Here is a 23,718-nt window from a genome sequence, read left to right on the forward strand (position 1 = left end):
ATAAGCATTTTCAGTGTAGTCACTGTGATTACAAGTGCAATCGGAGTTCAGACTTACGCAGACACGAAAGGATACATACTGGCGATAAGCCTTTTCAGTGTTGCCACTGTGATTACAAGTGCAATCGGAGTTCAGACTTATGCAAACACGAAAGGATACATACTGGCGATAAGCCTAATGCAGTCGGAAGTCAGACCTAAAAGCACACCTGATGACACATAAATGTAGCGATTGCGACTACAAATGCAGTTAGAAATGACAAATAAATAATCACCAAACGATGCATAATAATAAAGAATAATAACGCAGGACAGCTTGTGGAAAAAAAAACATCCCCACTTTTCGTGTAGAGCTACAGTAATTTTAGCGGCAGCGGTACAAGCCCAATTTCAAAGAAAAACCGCAAATCGATGTCCAGGTTAGCCGTTTGGCACACGCATACTAGAGGTCAAAAGTCAAAACAAAATTTTTGACCCGCGGTTCCTAAAAAAAATCCCTTAGGAGGGGAGTGCTAAAACATTTTTTTTGTAAGGAAAATATATATATATATATTAAGGTTGGGCTCCTTAAGATACGGTATTCCCAATTGATTTTTTTGTACAATAAAAAGGCGCAGTTAAAGGGTTATTTCCCGTTGGATATATGGATATCACGTATCATTTTTTTTTTAATTTATTTAGGAAACAAACAGTCACATACAGATAAGTTTAAACTTGCAGATATACAATAAGACCTATAGTTCCATTAATTATAACATACTGATATTGATAACAAGTAGAAACAGGGCTTGTTCGGCACTGCCTATAAATAGGAAGATACACAGAAGTAACAATTGGATACACAACTAATAAAGTACCTAAGTATCAAAAATGCTTACAAACATACATACGTTACATAAGACTAGAACAATTACAATTTTTTTTTTAAAGCAAAGTTACACTGCTATGGAAAAAGTAAGCTCCGCAGACCACTACTATATTTACCGAAAGACAATGAGAAGATATCTAGATTTATGAAATTAACATTGTAATCATGACAGGCTCGTCTAAAAAAAGTATTTTTGGCGAAATTAGATCTACAAAAATCGATATGGAATGTTTGGGGGTGGCGCGAGGGAATACGAGGCAATTTAAAGACAATTTTTTCAAGAAGAGTGGAAGAATCAGTAAGGCCATTTAAGAGTTTATACAGAAACATTTGGTCTATATAAACACGTCGTGTATCTAGTGGCCCTAGACTACGACGGTGTGTGCTATTCTCTGACATATTCAGACCGTGGCGGAAATTGAGCGACTTTAACAACTTTTTTTGGATTCTTTCAATTCTTTTTATGTGAACGGTATATTGAGGGGTCCAGACGACGCTACCGAACTCTAAAATGCTGCGAACGTAAGAGGAGTATAATACTTTTAGGGTGTTTGGATCTTTAAATGGTTGAGATAGTCTGAGTATCAGGCCCAGTTTCTTGTAGGCCCTCTCGGAGATGTGGTCTATGTGTGAAATGAAGTTAAGCTTAGAATCCAAAATAATACCAAGATCTCGGACCTTGGTGATTCTATTTATGATCTTTCCTGAGAAACTATAATTGAAAAGAAGGGGACTTTGTTTATGAGTGAAAGTAATACAGTTGCATTTATCAGGGTTCAGAAGCAATTGGTTATAACCGCAATATGCGGCAAAGCTATCAAGATCGCGTTGCATGTCCAGGCAGTCGTTCTTTGTTTTTATGATTTTGAAAATTTTTGTATCGTCTGCATAAACTAGATGTCTTGAACTAGAAAACGATGAACCCATGTCGTTTACATATATGATAAATAAAACCGGTCCTAAATGAGAGCCTTGAGGGACCCCTGAATCAATGGTTAAGTATCTGGAAGTATAGCCTCTTAGTGATACTGCCTGGCATCGGTTCTGGATGTAGGATTCAATCCACCTGTAGAGGTCTCCGTGTATACCGAGTTCGTATAATTTGTGTAATAACATAGTGTGATTAATTTTATCAAAAGCTTTTGAGAAATCGGTATACACGGCGTCAACCTGATGACCGTTGCCAATAGCGTTCAAAATAAAATCAGTGAAGGTAATAAGATTGGTGTCAACACTACGGCCACGAAGAAAACCGTGTTGGTCAGGGGAAATTATACGAATGATACAATTTGTCAATTCGGATGTAACTATTTTTTCTAATATGTTGCCAAAAATGCATAATTTAGATATGGGTCTATACTGTGTAACATCATGTTTATCCCCGCTTATATGTATTGGTGTTATTAAAGCCGTTTTCCAAACAGACGGGAAACAACCCTCGGATAACGATTTACGGAAAATAATAGTAAGGGAGTAGCCAATTTTATGATTAATATGTACCGTATCTGCAGTACAGTTCCATAAGTCTTGTAAAATAGGTATTGAATTAGAACTGTGTCACTTTGTAATATTGAAAAAAAAAAAACTAAATGAGAATATTTTCAAAATTGCTTTCTTAATTTATTTAAACCCCGAGTTAGTGAATGGTGCAAGTGGCCCTAAGTAATATAATGCCAATTAGCACGTAAGGTTTAGCTGTTATTACTGTACTGATTGAAATAAATTAAATGAAATGAAACTTTTTATACCTCCATCACCGTCCATGTGACGAGACACTCGTTGAGGCAGAGACGGACAAGGCGAGCAATTTCCTACCTTCTACTTTTCTTAAGATAAGTACTTACGAAACATCCCTCCATCAAAGATTCAATGATTACACAATCATATGTCAAGCTTTGGATTTGGAAGCTGGTGTAGATGGCGCAATATTAATAGGTACAATGTACATAATTTTAATTATTAAGAGACTATGTTCGATACAATTATTATTGTTAAGAATAAATAAAGAATATACGGCGGTATTATGCGGTAATTATGGTTCTCAAAAGTTGACGTTTGAGAAAATGAACACAGAAAAATATGGCGCAGTGCAGCGCCATCTATTCCATCTGGTTAAATTAGGAGCACGTTTTTTCTTAACTTTACATGTTTGTACAATTACGTATAGTATCCATTGGTATGGCACTTGATCATTCGGCCGCGCTCGATCATTTTTGTATATTTTTTATAATTAAACTCATAGTAACTACATTGGAGTTCATATTCAGCATCCACAAACCAGAGTAGCCCTTCAACACTAGCACTGGCGCTGTGTGCGATTCTATGAGTATATAGGCTGGTTTTAGTGTAGCGCGGACCGTCCGTGCGGATTGCTCCGCACCGGACCAATATGTATTAAGTTCAAGTTCAGGGAGCGTTTTAGAGTGGTCAGGCGGGACAGCTTTCTCACAATTTGGCGGTGCGGAGCGATCCGCACGGACGGTCCGCGTGACACTAAAACCAGCCATAGGTGTGAGTGGGTCGCAGTACTACGATCTACTCTGTGGCGCCGCTTGACGACGACTTACGACACCATACGTCAGCGAGTGTATACGAATGGTAAGGAGAGGGCGGGAGTGTACAATAAAATAGCACTTTTTAATTAAGGATATGTATAATTTCAATTAATTCTAGTAATAACGATCAAATACAAACTACTTATTTATAATTTCTAACACAGCCGTCTCGGTGACAACTGCGGCTCGAGAGCATTAGAACGAGAGAGATATAGATGTACTACATACAAGAGGATTTGGGTTCTCAATGTGCAGGTTTCCTCACGAGGGCTTTCTTCAGCAAACTAACGTCAAAGCAACTGGTACCTAAATATCAAATAGTGTTTCGTACATGACTTGCGGACCTGCACTAATTGCCCGATTCATAAAACTTTACAAACCATGGTCGACGACCGGTTCTCCATACAAACGTGGTCCACATTTTCCTCTATGGATATTGACATAATGGAAGTTATTTGTATTGACTTTGATGCACAATTGCACATTCACCATAGCTATGCTCTTTCATTGATTTTTTTATTATTAAAATTTGTTTCTGTACTCCTAACTCTTATAATAATCAAAACATTGAAAAAAGCAACAAGCAAGCATCGCTTGGAACAAACTCCCAGGGGATGTAGTAGCGGCCCAAAGTGTCAATGAGTTAAAGAATAAATTAGATAAGCACAAAGCAAATTCTACTCAACACTGAGAACTTGGTTTATGACTCTGGATACAGGCATTATCAGTTGTTTAAACTGCCTGCCTGCATTACAAATAATAATAATAATAATAAGCCCCCAGGGCAGCTTGTGGCGAGCTGAATGGGAAGTGACGTCCCTTGGGTCCCATACCCCCGAGAGTCGGTCAGGCCCCTCCCTCCGGCTTGCCTTCATTGGCTGGCTGGAGTGAACACTGAGCAGGGGCCGCAGGACTCTCACCTCTGGCTTGCCTTTACCGGCCGTCCAGAGTGGGGTGTCAGAGCTATATGCTCGCAGGGTGGAAGTGAAATATGCATAAGACGCGAGTTGGCACAGTGGCTGTGAGTGTTTACAGCCACTGGGTAGAAAGCGGTGCACACCTCTCCACACCCTGAGCCACTCACGCGATGTTGTCCCCTTGTCGCTCCGTGCGAGCGGCCGTTTTCGGGGACCCATATTGTGAGTTGGCGAGTCACCACCTGTCCATTTTTTTCGTGTTTTTAAACATAGATTGGGGCAGGTGCCATAGTATTTCCATAGACCCGGTAACCAGTACACTAACATCTCAACACAATAGCCTAGTTTATTTTGTTTCTTATCATTGCAATAGTCCTGCACTAACCGGGGCTTGTCCTTGGGTGCACTACTATAGTGCATACAGGGATAATCGTCGGTTGGTGTCACATCACCTTTTAGAGTAAATTGTCTTTTTACAAGGGGCCTCTGCGTGTTGGCTTCGGCCCCACGCACGCCTTCCAAATGTCCGGGACCCCATGGTCCCGAGATTATGTAAAGGACGAACATAATAATAATAAAGTCAATATTCAGAGAGGAAAAGGTAGACTACGTTCATGTGGAGACGCGGTCCTCTACTATCCTCTTAATTAGGTACATCATTTATGTTTTAGGTGTCGCAGGTGCTGTTTCAGGCAGCACTTGTTAGTTGCAATTATTACTTTTTAGGCTTCCCAGTATGCGTCTTCTGGTGACGTCGTAGGTTGGATTTATCACTGAATTTGTAATCACAGTGGCTACATTTGAACGGCTTCTCGCCAGTATGTTTCCTTTCGTGTATTCGTAACTTAGAACTATCACTGCACTTGTAATCGCAATAACTACACTTGTAAGGATTTGTGTGTATTTTTATGTGATCTCGTAAGTTTGATTTCCGCCTGAATGTGCAACCACAGTAGCTACATTGAAAGTACTTTTCGCCAGTATGTATAATTTCGTGTCCTCGTAAGGTTCGCTTATTACTGCACTTGTAGTCGCAATGACTACATGTGTACGACTTCTTACCGGTGTGTATCTTCTGGTGTGCTAGCAAGTGTTCTTTCCGCCTACACTTGTATTCGCAATTGCTACATTGAAATGGCTTTGCCCCAGTGTGTATCATCTGATGTTTTAGCAAGTGATCTTTCCGCCTACACTTGTATTCGCAATTGCTACATTGAAATGGCTTTGCCCCAGTGTGTATCATCTGATGTTGTAGCAAATGTTCTCTCCGCTTGCATTTGTATTCGCAATTGCTACATTGAAATGGCTTTGCCCCAGTGTGTATCATCTGGTGCCTTTTTAAATGTGATTGCCGAGTGAATTTGTAATTACAGTGGCTAGACTGAAAAAGCTCGCCAGTATGTGTCCTTTCATGTGTTCGTGTTTTTGACTTGTCACTGCTTTTGTAGTCGCAATAATTACATGTGTACGGCTTCTCTCTGTTGTGTATATTCTGGTGTGCTAGCAAGTGTTCTTTCCGCCTACACTTGTATTCGCAGTTGCTACATTGAAATGGCTTTTCCGCGCTGTGTGTCAACAGGTGTATTTTTAAATAACATTTCCGACTGCATTTGTAATCACAGAGGCTACACTGAAAAGGCTTCTCGCCAGTATGTGTCCTTTCATGTGCTTGTAATTTTGACTTATCACTGCTCTTGTAGTCGCAATGACTACATGAGTACGGCTTCTCGGCAGTGTGTATCATTTGGTGTCTTTTTAAATGTCCTTTCTGACTGAATTTGTAATCACAGTGGCTACACTGAAAAGGCTTCTCGCCAGCATGTGTCCTTTCATGTGTTCGTAATTTTGACTTGTCACTGCTCTTGTAGTCGCAATAATTACATGTGTACGGCTTCTCTCTGTTGTGTGTATTCTGGTGTGCTAGCAAGTGTCTTTTCCGCCTACACTTGTATTCGCAGTTGCTACATTGAAATGGCTTTTCCTCAGTGTGTATTATCTGATGTTGTAGCAAGTGTTCTCTCCGCTTGCATTTGTATTCGCAATTGCTACATTTAAATGGCTTTTCCGCGCTGTGTGTCAACAGGTGTATTTTTAAATGTGATTTCCGACTGCATTTGTAATCACAGAGGCTACACTGAAAAGGCTTCTCGCCAGTATGTATCATCTGGTGTGTTCTCTGATTGCATAGGAAATCGTAGTCGCTATATTGAAAAGGCTTTCCATCAATGTATATTGATTGAGGTTTGTGTAAATCACCTTTACACGAACTTGTGCCTTTACAGTGGACACTCTTAAAATTATTCTCAACTGTGTGACTCTTTAAATGAGTCTCTAAAATTTTCTTTGAACTTGTTGTATACTCACATTCAGCACACATGAAATTTTTATCACGTTCAATTTTTATCACGTGTTCGTTTTTGTCATGTTCAATTGCAAGCAATTTTGTTTGAAAAGTAGAACTACAAAAATCACAAGCAAATGGTTTTGGTCCGATCGACAAGTGTTTGTTTTCTATGTGTTTTCTTAAAATAGTCTTGTTTCTATAAAGCTTGCCACAGTGTTCGCAGTAGTATGGTTTGTCTCCACTGTGAACAGTCGCGTCGTCGCTGAGGCGCTCGAGCACCACGGTACACGCCATCGCGAGCTGTTCCCTGGCGCTGGCGGCCCTGCCGTCCGAACACACTGAAACACAAATATTTCATATTTTTTTAATTTACAATATTTTTAATATTACATGTCTTTTTTATAATATTGTCTTCGGTTACCGCGATTGTTACTCATGAAATACAACTATGAAAACGGATTATATCGCGTAGAATTTATAATACATCCCGACGTTTCGAACCCTTTACAGCGTTCGTGGTCAACGGGTGACTGAAGAAAAACTACAATGTGCAAAAATAATGCAAACCCACATACAAAAATAATGAACCATAATAAACTATAAACTTTTAAGGCTGGTTGTACATGCAAAATCGGTTCATAAGGCTAGTTATACAATACAACTATTTTCAAGTAAAGATATATATATACGCGATAAAGCTACGCCGGCTCTAACCCTACACCTGACCCGAGAAGATTTAATTCCCTCCTAAATAGTAGGAGGGTATCTCAATATGGGACCGGCAAGAAACTCGGCGGGACTCATTTTTTTAAAACATATTATACACAGAATGTCCAACATCATCCAACACAAAGGGTAAGGGGGGTCTGTAAAGGGTTCAAAACGTCGGGATGTATTATAAATTCAATATACGCGATATAATCCGTTTGCATAGTTTTATTTCATGTCATTTTTATATTAATAAATTATATAATTATTCTAAACATATAATAATATTTAGGTAAATTCGTAAAAAAACTATAACAATAATGTAATGATGAAGAAAGATAAAGATATGTAATGATAAAATGAAAAGCTCAACATTCAAAAATTCGTCATAGCTGTAGAATGTATGTTCGAGAAGCCAAGCCTTCAGTCTAGCTTTAAAACATTGCAGCGATGGTGACGAAGTGACTGTCTCCGGCAACCTGTTATATAGAGTAAACAATAAACAGTAGGCCACACAAGTGGGACCTTGCAAGTCTACGTTTTACCGGGAGAAGTTGGTTAGGGTTCCGTAGCGTGCATGCTGAGTCGGCGCGTTTTCTATATTGAGTCAGGTTGGTATACACGTAAATAGCGACTTTTTTTTTTTTTTATGTGATGTTCAGCAAACGAGCAGACGAGCCGCCTGATGGGAAGCAGTCATCGTCGCCCATGGACGTAAGCAACATCACAGGAGCCACTTAAGCATTGACTTGTTCACTATTGACGACAGAGTCAATATACCCAGTTCTTTAAAATACGCTTTCGCGGAGGTATACTCGCTTACCTGCGACACACACGCACGGCTCTTTTTGTAGACTGAAAACGCGCAACCAGTCAGCGGCGCGCCCCCATATCTCCGCGCCATACTGCAGCACCGAATGTATTGTCGCGAAATAGCAACTTCTTACGAAATGCCGTGGTACGACCCACGCTAGGCGGCGAAGGGCAAAGCATGCACCACCAAATTTACCACACACCTGGTCGATATGGTTCATCCAGGTCAACTTACGGCATACTTAAAACCCTAAGAAAGTGGTGAACTCAACCTGCTCCACTTTGACGCCTTCAGCTTGGATCTGAAGTGGCCTCGGTGTCCGACCTCGAACGTGGAAGTGCAAAAAGTGCGTTTTGGAGAGGTTAAGCGCCAAACCATTCGACTTAAACCACTTAGACAGCTGATCCGCAGCATCGATGAGGCGTGTCTCCAAGCTGTTTATATTCGGTGCTGATATAATGCCCGCGACATCATCCGCGTACATTAAAATGTCGGCGGCTGTTATCGCTACAGGAAGATCGTTCAGTAATAATGAAAAAAATATATTAGACACTGACGAGCCCTGGGCCACACCCATGGATGTAGCCAACGGGTCCGACCTGACTTAATAAACAAAGCATTTGCCTCGATAATAAAATATCGGTAAATTAGTTTTTTGTTCCTAAACATCATTCATCATGATCATTTATGTAACGTATTACGCCTTTCCTATTAAAGTTGGTATACATCGTATACGACCACGGCCTATCCTCTGAATATCATTATGATTGTATAGTATGGTAGCAGGAACGAAAAGTGCAGGATAAAATAATAGTATCTACTAACCCGCCGCTGACGAGTCTCCGTCACTCAGCACATCATCCGTCTCCGACTTGACGAGGGGGTCTACATCTGGAACAATAACAAGGAGCTGTGGATTGACTTGTAACATTTGCTTGTAATGTATCGCTCGGCACGCTGCACTCACTGCTGTAATACTCGCGTTGTATCGTGTTACATTGCACCGAAATGTTACAAGTCAGTCGCCACCTATAGGTACCTACCTAGTTACATCTAAGACCCGGAAACCACTACACAGAAAATGACAGTTGAGGAGTGTCTTTTCAAAGGGCCTTATTTCCACTACAAACTTTTTTTTGGGAAATCGAGAAAAACATAAGTCCATCGTAATTTTTATTTTATTTTCGATATTGTACTAACATAAGTTGACGTAAATGACATGGTGCTGCATGTTTCTTTATCTATCTAAATAATTATTTAAATTATTAAACAATTTCAGAATTAAGCACTTGACGCGAACTTTAGGAACTAAGCCGTTTGGTTGTGGTCTTGTGAGATGTAAACATTTTTAAAAGCGATAATTATTTATTGAAAAATTAAAATTAACTACTAAAATTAATGTTATGGTTGTCTTTAAGTGAAGTTCGGGTATGTTAAAATTACTAATTATTATAAATGAAGTAGGATGAAAAGTGCAATTGTAGCTGATGGTTAAAATAAAGCTTAAAATTAAATAACATACATACATACATACATATAATCACGCCTATTTCCCGGAGGGGTAGGCAGAGACCACGGATTTCCACTTGCTACGATCCTGACATACCTCTTTCGCTTCCTTCACTTTCATAACATTCCTCATACACGCTCGCCGGTTAAAATTAAATAAACATGTTTAAAACTTATTTTTGGTAGTTATTGGTTTAGAAGATAATCAAAGTGCATTGAATTATTACGATTAGTACTATGGGTGTGATTGTGGGCCTTAGGAGATTGAAAATCATCTCTAGAAATAATTATTAAATAAGAAAAAGAAAAAATACAATAAAGGAAATATTAATAATAAAGTTAAAATAAATGTCAAACTGTAGAATATTGATCTCTTAATAAAACAAACATATTTTTTTGTACTAGGTACCAAAGATAGATATAACTCCGTAATAGATGTATACAGTCTACGGAAAAAACGTGCCTCGAAAATCAAGAAAATTTGATTCTCGTTCAAAGGGCGCTACTAGCTTTGGCTTACTGTCGTATAGATGGCGTTGACGGTTTCGTTTGTTATTTAACAATTTTAACGCATATCAGTGAAAGAACATGGGTCAAAATCATAAAAATAATCAATGCAAATAAAAAAAATCATTTATCCATATTTAAATACATTTTATCGTATTTTTATAAATTTTTATTTTTAGTTTTAAAGTGTGTCGACAGATGGCAATGAATTTACTGGGGTTACAAAAATTTACTATGACAGTACCGCTCTAGTATAAGTTACTCTATGTAGGTACATAGGTACCTACCCAAAAAATTGTTTATTTTATTGAAGTAAACGTAGGCGCGACTAGAGGGTCTCGGATTTTTTTCTAACGGAAGTAACGCTCAGTAGTGACACACGCACAATAGGACACACGTCAAAGTGCCAACATAGCGATAAAAGTCATCGACAAAGAAGTTTTACTTCAATCGCGCGTAAAGATTACACGCACACACCTTTTTTTTCTAAACAGTAACAAAGTAAATGAAAATGATAGCAATTACTATTTCCCTTTTTTGCCATCATAAATATAGTAATTGATATATATATATATATACGGCCGAGGAGACGAGTGACACGAGCGTTGGTTTATAGCACACTACTTTATTGACGTAAGAGATGGGTCGTGGGCGCAGCCACACACACACACATGCATGGGTAGTTGCATACATATACAACACCCCTCCCTCTATTTTACTAACTAATATCCTAAAAATATTTCTTAAAACCTACATTTAATTTTGAACGGCTTCGTAATCTGATACGCGAATCTGAGCGCACACCTTGGGTACCTTGTTGCTCATCCTCAGTGGAGACTATCTCTGTATCAATCTCTTCAGAGCTATCCGTAAAATATTCCGCTTCTTGAAACTCGGCGTCACTTGGCACTGACTCTTTCCCCTCCCGCGAGAGGTCTGGAGTGTCACCAGATGGAGACGACGGATCTGGAGGGGGAACATGGCCTCCATCGGTCGTTGGCGGCGGCGGCGGCGGTGGCGGCGGCGGCGACGGCGAAGGCGACGGCGGCGGCGGCGGCGGCAGCAGCGGCGGCGACGGCGGAGGCGACGGCGGCGGAGGCGGTGGAGGGTCTATAGATGGTAAGTACTCATCCAAATCTGTTAAACTTAGATCCCCTGAGCTGTCAATCCTTATGGTACCATTGTATTTTGCTATTTGATTTATGTGTTTTTTTATAATACTGTCTGTATAAAAGTCTTTGATTAAATACAAAACTTTACCAATCCTTTTTTCGATTATCCCTTTGCACCAGTTAAATTGAGACTTGTTTACATACTTTTTGTAAAGTATTAACTCGCTTTTTTTAAAATTACGTGACACGTTTTCTTTACATGGTGAACACTGTTGAATTTTTCCAGGTTTATTAACTACGGACTCGGCAGATGATAAGGGCGATAACTCCGACAATGGATTCGACACATCAAGCCTACATCTTATTTTGTGACCGAATACTAACTGTGACGGGGCGCAGCCTGTGGTTGAATGTATTGAATTGCGATAATCCATTAAATATCTTAATAAGAGTAACCGCCTCTGTCTATCATTTTTACCCATTAACATGCTCGACTTAATACCCTTTTTTGTGATCTTAACAAAAATCTCGGCCTGGCCGTTACTGGGGGGGTGGTAGGCCGGTGACGTAACATGTTTTATGTCGTTAAGGTCACAAAATCTAGTAAATTCCTGCGAGCAAAAAGCAGTACCATTGTCACTTACTATTGTTTTTGGTAACCCGAATCTGGAAATAAAGTCGCATAACTTGTCTACTACGGCCGTGGATGTCGTGCTAACCATGGGATATACCTCGAGCCATTTACTATAAGTATCTACGATTACTAAATACGTATGTCCATATAGCGGGCCGAGGAAATCAATGTGTAACCTTTCAAAACAACGCGCAGTCTGAGGCCACGGTACAGGTGGCGCGCGGGGCGGGGACGGCCGCAACTGCTGGCACACCTCACACGAACCCAAAAACAACTCCAAAGCCCTGTCAATCCCAGGAAACCAGAATCGAGCACGAGCCTCTGCTTTGGTTTTAACTATTCCCAGATGTGACGTATGTAGTTCTGCCAGAACTTTATCGCGTAGCGACTGTGGAACTACCGCTTTATGACCCCGCATAATAATACCATTTTCTACAGCTAACTGAGTTCTACATAAATGGTACGGCTTGAGACGCACATCGGTGATTTTATTTGGCCAACCATTGAGGATATACCTACTCACGATATTTAATATCGCATCTGTCTTGGTACCTACCTGTAATTCATTTAGAGTTAACGGTTTAGTTTCGCCGTCTGCAACAAAACAAACATATGCGGCCTTATCACTATCGGCGAGTGCTGGCTCCGCGCCGCGCCCACTCTCCCCCGGCAGGCTTGCCCGAGACAAAAAGTCTGCACTATTGTCCGCACTACGCACATATTCTATTGTGTAATTATAACCGCTGAGAAATAGTGCATACCGTTGTAAACGATTAGCGGAGACCTCGGGGATGCCTTTGTAGGGCCCAAATATTGAAGTTAAAGGCTTGTGGTCCGTCCTTAAAACAAACGGCTCTGCCCTACCGTACAAATACTGATGGAAGCGACGCACTGCATAAATTATTGCGGTTGCTTCCCGCTGTATTTGCGCATACCTTTTTTCCGCGGGGTTTAGAGTGCGCGAGGCAAATGCGACCGGCCGCTCGACCCCGTCAGAATCCAGCTGTGATAAAATAGCCCCTAGGCCACTAGGTGATGCATCACAGGTCAAAAACAGCTTTGTTTTAGGGTTAAAGTGTGTAAGAACCTGATCCGACACCAGATGACTTTTAATTTTGTTAAAAGCGTCGTTATGCAACTCTGACCACTCCCACTTTGTATTCTTTTTAAGTAGGTCATATAATGGACTGAGTATGGTCGAGGCGCCCGGAACAAAATTTCGGTAGTAGTTACTTAGCCCTAAAAATGATTGTAACTGACTAATATTTGTTGGCACCGGTGCTTCGACTATGGCTTTAATTTTCTCTGGGGATTTTTTTAAGCCTTGTTTATTTATTATATAGCCTAAGTAGCTAATCTCGTCCTTAAAAAACTCGCACTTATCCCGCTGCAATACCAGTCCCGCATCCTGTAATCTTTGCAACACTACCTTTAACCTGGCCTGGTGCTGGGCGACGTCGGCGCCCGTGATAAGCACGTCGTCGAGCAGGCACAACACGCCGTCGAGGCCTGCGAGCACGCATTCCATTGCTCGCTGAAATATCGCTGGCGCAGAAGCCAGCCCAAAAACGAGACGTGTAAAGCGAAATAATCCCCGGTGCGTGTTTATGCAGGTCAACTTTTGTGAGTCTTCGTCTAGCTCGAACTGGTTGTATGCCATAGACAGATCTAACTTTGTGAATGTTTTCCCCCCGTGTAACTTTGAAAACAATTCATTTATTGTAGGCAGCGGATATTGATCGATAAGCAATTGTTTATTTATGCTGACGGAATAATCTGCACATAAACGTACTGAACCATTTTTCTTTAAAACTGGCACTACAGGTGAGGCATACTCGGAATGATCAACTGGCTTCAGAACCCCTAAACTGACAAGCCTATCAATTTCTTTGCTAACTGTATCGCGTAATGCGAACGCTACCGGCCGCGCCCTAAAAAAAACAGGTTTTGCGTCCTCTTTAAGCCTTAAGTTGACCTTATACTTATTGAATAACCCTAAGTTACCTGAAAATAATTTGGGATACTGTTTCTCTAAGTCAGTGCTACCTATATGTAATTTATCATTACAATAATGCACAGATTGCACAGGTGTAAGTTGCAATTTAAACAAAGCAATAAAATCTCTGCCTAGCAACGGCGGCCCGTCGTCGTTAACAACATATACGTTCAATGCGTGAGTGCTACCCGCATATTCCACCATCGACCGTGCATTACCTTTACACTGTAGATGTTCGCCTGAATAAGTGACTAATCTTTTTTTTGTAGGTAACAATGGTACATCTTTAAAATGCATTTTGTACGTAATGTAAGAAACAACAGTCACCGCGGAACCAGTGTCGATTTCAAATTTTAACTTTCGACCATTGATTTTTACCGTTTCAACCATAGGCTCACCCCTGAAAGATCGAATGTAATACAACTTACCGTCGTCGTCGTTATCGCCCTGACAATCCGCCGATACATTAACTAGGCCGGTCCGCACAGTTCAAAATGTATGAGAAATCTACATTAATTCTCACATTAGAGATTTTTTGAGATGTGATTACCTATGTTACAAATAATATATTTTGAAAAAAATCTCCACAAAATATGTCAATTTGTTTTTATAAATCCAAATTATTACTAAAATAGAGAAATAAACCAAAACATCAATCCCCACACTAGAGATTTTCTAATATGCTGTTCTCAGGCATATACTCATTAAGTATTTATATTTTCTTCCAGCTTGGCACAGAAACCTGCCCCCAATAACTTTCTTTATTAATTTTTTTTTTACATAAAAATAACAACTAATGTGTACATAAAAATTACATGTTAATTAAGCTCTTTATATTTACTATATTCTACAAAAAAATCTCTAACGTAAATGAATCCGTTTAATTACTATTAACCATTTTTGTTTCGAATTTTTTTTTGTTGCTTATAGAAAATGGACACTCGACTTTTGTTTCACCTTCATAAATCTCTTACTCATGTTAGTGTAATAACAAAAAAAATCTCACGTATATGTAATATTGTATGGAATACAACCATAATTATTACGACGTCCAAGCTATTTAAATTACCCACGCAGGCACTAACTGACGGGTACTGATTCACTGTAGAGAACGTTTGATCGACTTCCATATCTCCGTCTCACTTCAATGTTCGCGGTAGACGATCGGTCCGCTTGAACTGCCGAGAGTTCGCGATGCGGTCGACCGTTAATTCTCCCATGACTAACTTACCCAGTTTCATCGGTACGCGTAACGATTGTTTACGCATGTTTAATTTTGATTGCGCGCTTACTTAACACACCTCAGGCAAAGCTCCGATAAAACGCGCAATGCATACATTGCGGCATATATCTCACGTATGTCAGCTATGAGGCTATGACATAGCAATGACAGACAGTGGCAGTTAGTGCCAAATTAGAATACACACTTTTTTACCAACCATAAAGTTTAGTGCAAAGAGAATTTTAAACTCCTTAGTGAAAACCTCACGGTTTGTGCGAAATTGAGCGTTAAGCTATGCTATGCTAATAAAGATGATGGTGTGATTTACGGAAATTAATAATAGATATAATTTATTTTATTGTATAATACATTCCCGTTTCATTTACACCCAATATTATATCTTTTTCCGTAATCAATTGCGTTTATAATTACTGTAACCGTCTGTGTAGTGTACCATAATATACGCGATGGTTTGTCCTCCGGGCCCAAAATCGATGATCCCCTTTGATTATTTATTTTAAATGAACGTCAAAATCCAGACAGGAAATTTGATTTTGACATTTCCGGCTACTGCCGTAGCAGTCGACAGCAATGTCGCGCTTCAATATTGCTGCTGCAGTCGACTGCATTGCTGCAGAAAACGTGAAAAAGGTCATTCAATTCAATGGGTAGTAGGGTTATGAGATGAAATGACGCAATAATGAAACTTTAGTTAATTAACAATATTATATTAAATCATTATTACATACTATTTTACTCGCAAAAAGGTTTACTACCAACATACTTCTTGGTGCCCAAATGAAATAAATAGTACATTTCGATGCTAGTGCGGAAAGTATGTCATTACTTCACGAGTACCGAGATAGGTATCTTGGCAAGACTCGGGACGAGTGAAGAATGACATTTCCGCACGTGTATCGAACGACGTTTTTTAACACAGTTGCGAAAAAATAATAAAAACAACAAGTGAGGAATAAAAACAACAAGTAAGGAATAAAAACTTGGAAACTTAAAACGCCGCTTAGTAAGAAAAAACGCCTCTTTTTTGACAGGCGTTTCGGCAGCTATTCCTTTAAAGTGATATTTTCCAGAATGAACAATAAATGGGCTACATTGTCCATTTTTTTATTTAGTGCAAATCGCCACACTGTAATTGTAACAGGGAAAATTGTCACAAAAAATTACATAACATTAAATTTTTTGTATGGAAAGGTCTAATAATTTTTTCAAAAATGAATTCCTCGTTCCTAAATTATACGAAAATGATATATAAGTTACCCTAGTTGCTAAGAACAGGAAGAAATATAGCATAGATTGGACTTGGGGAGCCGACCCTTTCACCCCCCTTTTGGGGGGCGTTACGATCTCGTGGCTACCGGGCTGAATCAGTTTTATTTGCCCTAAGGAACAATCAATCGTGCCAAGCGGCATCGCCTGAGACAAAAGTGCATACTCAATGCGCTTACTTACCACTATAATTTAATAATCAAATTAATGGGCCCTGGAGGGAAATTCTCTGAAAACCTTAAGTTAGCTCATTTTACTTAAAGGAGACATTCTTTTATTTTTAAAAAGAAACTAAATTGCATTCAAAGGTTTTTAATTTTTTTTTTCAATTTTGCTACGACAGACGAGTGTAAGACCTAATGTTTCTTGAAGAAATGTTATCATTAACATTAACTGTATCGACGTGGTATCGACTAGTAGAATAAAATAGGGAGTGTTTATTGTTTGGAATTTTTAGTCGGTTCGATTCCCAGGCGAGACAAGCGAATTTCAAAAAACCTTTGAATGCAGTTTTGTTTATTTTTAAAAATAAAATGAGCTAACTTAAGGTTTTAAGGCACTTTCCCTTCAGGGCCCATAAAAAAATTCCACACTGTATATTCAGAGCACGTCTTATTCTCAACTGTTAGACCTTAGACTAATATAACTTAATCCCAAGTTTCCTTACAATTATACGTAATCGAGGGCCAGGTTCATACTGGTTTCATGTCGCGATGCGCTCGCTGACAAATACCAAGCGGTAAGAATTGCTGACATTTGCGTCTTTCACTCTCACAGCTCCCGCTACTAAAAGCATCGGATGACAGGATCGTTGAAAAGGGACAAACATATCGTTTGACGTTACGTTACTCTTCTCGTGAATTGTCCAAATTTAAAATTCGAAATTAGCTTTATAATTTGTCCGGGCGGCTATTCGAAGTATAACTAAGTGGACGGTCCTTACTAACCAGTAAGATTCAGATCAAGCATAATAGATAGTTGTAAGACTTCAAGGGTCTATTTATATCTGACACAGCATCCAGTATTCTAAACGTTTTGTGAATAGATATAAAAATTTGACAGCTATTGTTTTTCATATAAAGACAGACACTTAATGCATTGAACTATTGAACCTTAACGCAATGCCATAAGCCATAAGGTATACTTTCCTAATATACCTTGAGGCTAATTCGAACTTTGTTATTAAAAATGTCATTTTTTTAATTTGCGTGTGCATTTCGCTCGTACTAGTTAAAATATGTTTTGGTGCGAGTGAGACGGTCGGGCGAATGATAACAAAATTATATATTATTGACATCTTAAATAAAGTTCGAATTGGCCTCTGTGAATGCCTGGAAATACCGTATACTTTTTAAATTTTTTATGCTGGAAATTGATTTAATTATCGAGAGAAAAATGAATATGTTATTCTTCCATAACTTGTGCAGTTACTGGCAAAAAACTAGAAATGTCCATTAATTGTGCAGAACATTATTTGCTGTTTGTTTCCAAAATCTTGCTGCTATTCTACAAATATAGTAGTGACTCGGGAGATTTTTAAACATGATCGATACAACTACTTCACAACCACCATAGTAAACTTTTCTCTCGGTGTGGGAGTTCCTCGGTCATGAAAAACTTACAAAATAATAATTTGTTTCAATAAATCTATAATTTACATTATTGTCGAGAGATATTCTGACCGTGTAGTCGTATAAGCTTCATAACCCATTCTACGAAAAATATCTTATGTGGGAATTGTTGTTTAAGTAGTATAAAAGATTTAAAAAAAAGTTTTTTCTCAAACATGCTATGTAATATTGATATTACGTTCTTTATATTAGGCTGGGAAGTATCACGACTCCGGCGCGGCTAGACGAGGGGCCTGTAATGAAATTTCATACAAAGTTGCAGGCCTAGGCCGGGAAGTGCCTCTTTTTTAATTTCCATTTCACATATATTTGTGACACAGCATCATGGCATTCAGCCAAAAAAAAACTATAACCAATATTTGCTTATGGTTCGGAATGACATTCTGCCAATACCCCTTTAAAAAAAACAATAAACGATATTTAATATATTTTGCAGTTTTACAAAAATATATAAATAAAACATTATTAACAAATTCCAATAATATTGAATTGCAAATTTACCTACAAATACAGATTTAAAATATAGTTGGTCAAACCAGTTTGTCAGTAAAAAAGAACAAAAAAACTATACTCATCCTTTTCTTTTGGGTGCTAGTACCAGTGTAAGACAAAGATAGTATGATAATCTCTGTCTATGTTTGAAATGAGACAGTCCTTTGATAAACTATATTTCATTTAAATATTAGCGGTAAAAATGTCTACTCAAACACGCGTTGGTGTTTTTTTAATCGTTTTGGAGGTAAAGTTGAACATTTTTCATTGTGTATCTGTAATTCTATTTTATTGGATTTATTGTGCGTTGTTTATTGTATAATATGAGTTCCGACGAAAATATTAAATGAATACCTGTTAATTATACTCCATGTTTAAGGCAACGATGTATGTGAAGCATAATATCAACATAAAAAACGATGTAATCTTAGTTATGTGGCTACTAACACTACAGTCAGAAGGATGCAAGGCAAAAAAAAATCAAAGATACATAAATATACCTTTGAACATTTGTGTAATAAATTGATTAACTACATGTGTAAAATATACGACACGTGTGATAAAGATAGGTACAGGTAGTAGTTATATTTTGTGCCTAGTTTACTTTTAGTTTCTTTAGAATTAAAACTTTGATTTCGTGGAGATTTCTTTATTTATTTCATTGCATGTTTGAGAAAAGCACTATACATACATCGGCGTGAAAAGGGGTTGTCGGCCTCATAACTATCCGGCCTCACTACGTTCGGCCGTATATATGCATTCGGCCGGCAACCCCTTACTTCCCGGCCTCTGTAGTAATGTACTATATTTCTCAAAAACGGGAACTGATATCAAGTTGTTACTTTACAGACGGGTATTCAATATGATATAGAATTCACCCATGTAGAAAAATTTGAGTGTGCATTTAATGTAACTTAAACTTTATATTGACTCCACTAAACGTAATTTACGCTAGTGCACATCTTACGGAGATGCCCTTTTTTATTACACTTTTTACATGTAAACTTAGCGAAACGACACTGTGACGCACTATGGTTGGTGTAGCCGCACACCGAACACTTCACCTTTGCACTTCCCTCGTTTTTACCACCACGCGCGATCTTAAATAACTCGGAGGCCGAGGAGTCCGACGATCCCGGAGTAACGGCAGCGGCGCCGGCGCCGGCGCCGGCCGCGGCCGCGCCTGCCCGCGCGCGACGTATGTTTTCCGCAAGTTCTACCGCCTTTGCTAGAGTTAACGCGGATACATCTTGAGCGTACAATTTCTCTTTTTCCCTGCCCGGCAGCATCCCCATAACGAAACGGTCACGTAACGCTTCTTCTATGTTATTAAACGCACAGTGCACTGACAGTCCTCGCAGTCTAGCGGCCCACTGCGGGTATGACTCGTGTTGTTGCTGCGCCGCAGAGTAAAAGTTGTGCCGCTCGCCGAACCCGGTTAACTTGGGAGTGAAATGATCGTCCAGTAATTGTAAAATGTCTTCGTACGGCACTTCTTGGACATCTTTGGGCAACGCCAAATGCGTTGCCAGCTCGTATGAGCTGTCATTGAGTGCGCTTAACAAAATCGCTCGTCGTTTCTGTCCCTGTGCATCTGTAGCATTTGTAATATTATTAGCGATGAACCACTGACACACGCGACTTTTAAAATTTTTCCAAACTTGCACATTATGGTCAAAAGTCGGCAGGACCCCGAAAACAGCACTCATCTTTTTTTAAATGTGGGTAAACGTCGCCACTGATATATATATATATATACGGCCGAGGAGACGAGTGACACGAGCGTTGGTTTATAGCACACTACTTTATTGACGTAAGAGATGGGTCGTGGGCGCAGCCACACACACACACATGCATGGGTAGTTGCATACATATACAACAGTAATGCTTGCTACATCGTTAGTAAATGGAATACATTTTTGTAAAACTTTCACTTTTACTATGTGACAAACATACAATATTATAAGTATCAAAACATGAACTCACCCATGAGTACCTTGCTCTTCTCTTCGCCGACCTCCGACTGCTCCACCAGTATGGGCTCTTCATCTGAAGCAAAATTTAATTATATAAACATCAGAACAAACAACGCTTTATGAAGCAGTCACAAAGAGTCAGGTCACCACACATCGGTGTTATTTTACTTGTGAATCGCCACGCAGTAAGCAGCACCGAGCCCCGCCCAACAACATTTTATACTACATCTCTTGTTTATCTTTTAAACGCAATTTCTTTACATAAAAGTTGTGCGATTCCCACTTCTACTATAAAATAAACTTCTATAAAATTAACACTGGCACTGCGTGTGCTGTCAAAATCCCTGCAGACGTTTCTTGGTCTAACTCTATCAAGTTGGTGGAATTAGTGAGAATAATCCAACAAGTTGATGCAACTGACATGTGGCCATACTCCTATACTACAGTAGTATGGGTGTGCCGATGTGCGGTGACCATGAGTTGTCTTATATGTGCGGTATTTTGTAGTGGGGATGTGATATACATACGAGGGCACTGCAGTTACAAAGAAACCAACATTGTACTTAAAGTTATATACTCAAACTATAGATAAGTACTTACATAACGCATCATAAACAGATTTATCGTCCGCGCCATCATCAGCCTGCTCAGATTCGACCGCAGGCTCCGCTGAACAACACAAAAAATGTTATTTAATAATAACTAGAAGAACAAACTGGAGGGTTTTGGTCAATTTCTCCTGCGGTGACCAACCGCGGTGATCAGAACGCTCAAATGGAAATGGACAGGGCACATGATGCGCTCACAAAAAGACAAATGGACAAAAGATGTCACGGAATGGTACCCAAGAGGAAAGAAAAGACCCCAATGTAAACCATACAAAAGATGGGAAGATGACTTTCCTGAAGACTGGAGAAGACTCTCAAAAAACCGCGATGAGTGGCGCCTGGAGGAGGCCTATGTCAAAGACAGCCTGACAAAGAAGCAGAAAAAAAAGAGCATAAATAAATAAAATATAGATACATATACTAATACTAAAAACTATATTGTTAAAACTGAACTGAGTCAGGAATAAAGGCTATTTCAATTTCAATTTCAAAAGAAGAACAAACTACCAAAATTAATCTATCTACCTTACTAGTTCTACAAATAGAGGCCACTGACAGAAAGCAAAGGTTTAGTTATGTTGATACCTCTAACAAATGAAAATAAATTAAATAATGATTATTGAAATAAGGTTCATATCATTTGTCACCCTTTAGGGTTGAGACGAAAAAAATTCAAAAACTGAAGCAACCCTGAAGCCCTGGCCTGCTTAAACTATTCAAATAGATTATTTATTGTAAGATAAAAAATAACTTTACAGAGAAAGCATGACGGTCTATCTCAGGCACTAACATTTTAAGGTAAATAATGAGTAACAAACACGCCAGTTAACATTGTATTTGTTATTACAAACTACATTCTTCATGCTTTCTTTGTTGCAGTTCATTCAATTCATATAAAAATGCAAGACACCTGTGGTTTTAAGTAATTAGCCGGATCCACACAGAGCGAGCATACGCGCGAGGCAAACATGACACATGCTCGCTCTGTGTGGACCTGGTCATTCAATGTAAAATGACTGATAGATATTGTGTATTTGCAGATATATTAGTAACCCATATATTGGGTACTCGCACTCGCAGGTCGCACAGAACCGTGACGAATGGTGCAAAATGAAGGAGGCCTACACCCGAAGGGTAGAAAAGGACTAAAGAGAGAGAGAAGAGATATTGGGTGCTGCATAGTGATTTTCCAAATACAAGTATTAATTCAGAACAGAACATACATGAAATATAGATAGTAAAAATTAGTTGTTCAAGCCAACCTTTAATAAGCAGTGCCTGCAGCTCCGCCTGGCTGCGCTGCACTTGCAGCTTGAAGTCGCTCGCGTCTCGCAGGCGGCCCACGCACGCCGAGCAGATGCCGCACGAGCCCGAGCCGCCCACCACCAGCTGCAAGTTAAATAGTCAAACAGACATATTCGCCAGTATTATATTAAAGACTATGCAGTCCTAACACTGTTCCTAATAAAAACATGTATGTTTAAATTAACACGAATTTTAGTTTGTGTAGATTGAGTTACAGTAACAAGAATGTCGTACTTACATGTATATCAAAGCACTCTTTGATCATGTCGGCATATATCTCCGTTATGCCGAGATGTGTGTACGGCGTCGTCAAGTCCTTGTCCGGGGGACACCGCAAGCAGCAGCTACACGAATGCGTCACGTCCATCACGGCAACCGTTAATCGTTATGTTGTTTTTATGTACTCGCTAATCCCCACAAGTAGCCCTTTGTTTAATAAACTCCCACAGCAGGAAATAGACATTCCTTAACAGAAAGTTTAAATTCCAATTACTCTAAAGGGATGGAGCCACGAACGGGTAGTATCCAAAGTAAATAAAACAAAATGAATCGTCCTTTCATTTCGTGGTTGGGTTGGACTTAGTACATTATACTTCAATGAACAAGCTACAAGCTAACCTCAAATCCCAAAATACAAAAATAAAATAGACACATTTGACAGATACCACAGACATGGACTTGACACATAGACCATGTATTACTTAGATGAGCTATACGTGTGCGCCCGTGTGGGACATCGCAATGCGACAAAATTAAAAACACTTTCTAACATTCCTGACAACATACCAGAAACAACCTACGTAATTTGGTCGGGTAAACAATACTAAATTTATGGTGGGGAATTTAAAAAAATGTGAGACTGTGACAAACAAAAAAATATAAATAAAATAATAGCGCTTTCTCTCGTCTTAAAAATCGTTGTATCTGGAATTGAAAAAATATTCTGGCTGTCGCATGCTGCAAATGTAAAAGAACACACCATCGCACCGCATCGGCTTTAATGCATAGACCTAGCATTACATAGATGCGGCCTACCGCGTGCGCCCGTAAGGGATAGACATAGATGACTTCATAAACGTGGGGATACCATATTGGTAAAAATTACCCCAATATTTGATATCACGTTGGGGCGATTACCCTGGAGGCAAAGTTTGACGGTATTAAAATTGTTGAATAAAATGTCAATGGGCCGTTCTTTTTAGGCGTATGAACAATGAAATACCTCCTATAATTC

The 23,718-nt window shown here is 39.2% G+C and overlaps 2 protein-coding genes across 3 annotated transcripts; both read right to left on the reverse strand.

Moving 5' to 3' along the window:
- Nucleotides 1-4,918: 4,918 nt before the first annotated feature.
- On the reverse strand, nt 4,919-23,067 carry LOC134750955 (zinc finger protein 585A-like). 2 transcript variants are annotated; one of them, XM_063686241.1, is made up of 6 exons: nt 22,723-23,067; nt 22,442-22,568; nt 21,172-21,240; nt 20,582-20,644; nt 9,031-9,096; nt 4,919-7,021 (listed from the first exon to the last, which is right to left on the reverse strand). In XM_063686241.1, the coding sequence occupies exons 1-6, from the start codon at nt 22,849-22,851 to the stop codon at nt 5,055-5,057; spliced, it is 2,421 nt and encodes an 806-aa protein (XP_063542311.1). In that variant the 5' UTR covers nt 22,852-23,067; the 3' UTR covers nt 4,919-5,054. The 2 variants fall into 2 exon arrangements, with proteins under 2 accessions (XP_063542311.1, XP_063542312.1); XM_063686242.1 differs by lacking the exon at nt 21,172-21,240.
- Nucleotides 9,245-20,323, reverse strand: LOC134751217 (uncharacterized protein K02A2.6-like). The gene is made up of 3 exons (XM_063686601.1): nt 19,537-20,323; nt 11,298-14,410; nt 9,245-9,275 (listed from the first exon to the last, which is right to left on the reverse strand). Exons 1-3 carry the CDS (start codon nt 20,302-20,304, stop codon nt 9,245-9,247), a joined length of 3,912 nt encoding a protein of 1,303 aa, XP_063542671.1. The 5' UTR covers nt 20,305-20,323.
- Nucleotides 23,068-23,718: the final 651 nt, after the last annotated feature.

The sequence above is a fragment of the Cydia strobilella genome, chromosome 21 (genome assembly GCF_947568885.1).
Source record: "Cydia strobilella chromosome 21, ilCydStro3.1, whole genome shotgun sequence".
Classification (NCBI taxonomy): Eukaryota; Metazoa; Arthropoda; class Insecta; order Lepidoptera; family Tortricidae; genus Cydia; species Cydia strobilella.

What these genes read in the sequence shown, in the direction of transcription:
- LOC134751217 (XM_063686601.1), bottom strand. Translation starts at nt 20,304, where the DNA reads ATGAGTGCTGTTTTCGGGGTCCTGCCGACTTTTGACCATAATGTGCAA. An exon ending in TGTGCACTAGCGTAAATTAC is followed by an intron (nt 14,411 to 19,536) that starts GTTTAGTGGAGT and finishes GCGGATTGTCAG; the next exon opens with GGCGATAACGACGACGACGG. An exon ending in CCGCCGCCGTCGCCTCCGCC is followed by an intron (nt 9,276 to 11,297) that starts GTCGCCGCCGCT and finishes TTTTCTGTGTAG; the next exon opens with TGGTTTCCGGGTCTTAGATG.
- LOC134750955 (XM_063686241.1), bottom strand. Translation starts at nt 22,851, where the DNA reads ATGGACGTGACGCATTCGTGTAGCTGCTGCTTGCGGTGTCCCCCGGAC. An exon ending in GAAGAGCAAGGTACTCATGG is followed by an intron (nt 9,097 to 20,581) that starts GTGAGTTCATGT and finishes TTATTGTTCCAG; the next exon opens with ATGTAGACCCCCTCGTCAAG. An exon ending in CGGAGACTCGTCAGCGGCGG is followed by an intron (nt 7,022 to 9,030) that starts GTTAGTAGATAC and finishes TTTGTGTTTCAG; the next exon opens with TGTGTTCGGACGGCAGGGCC.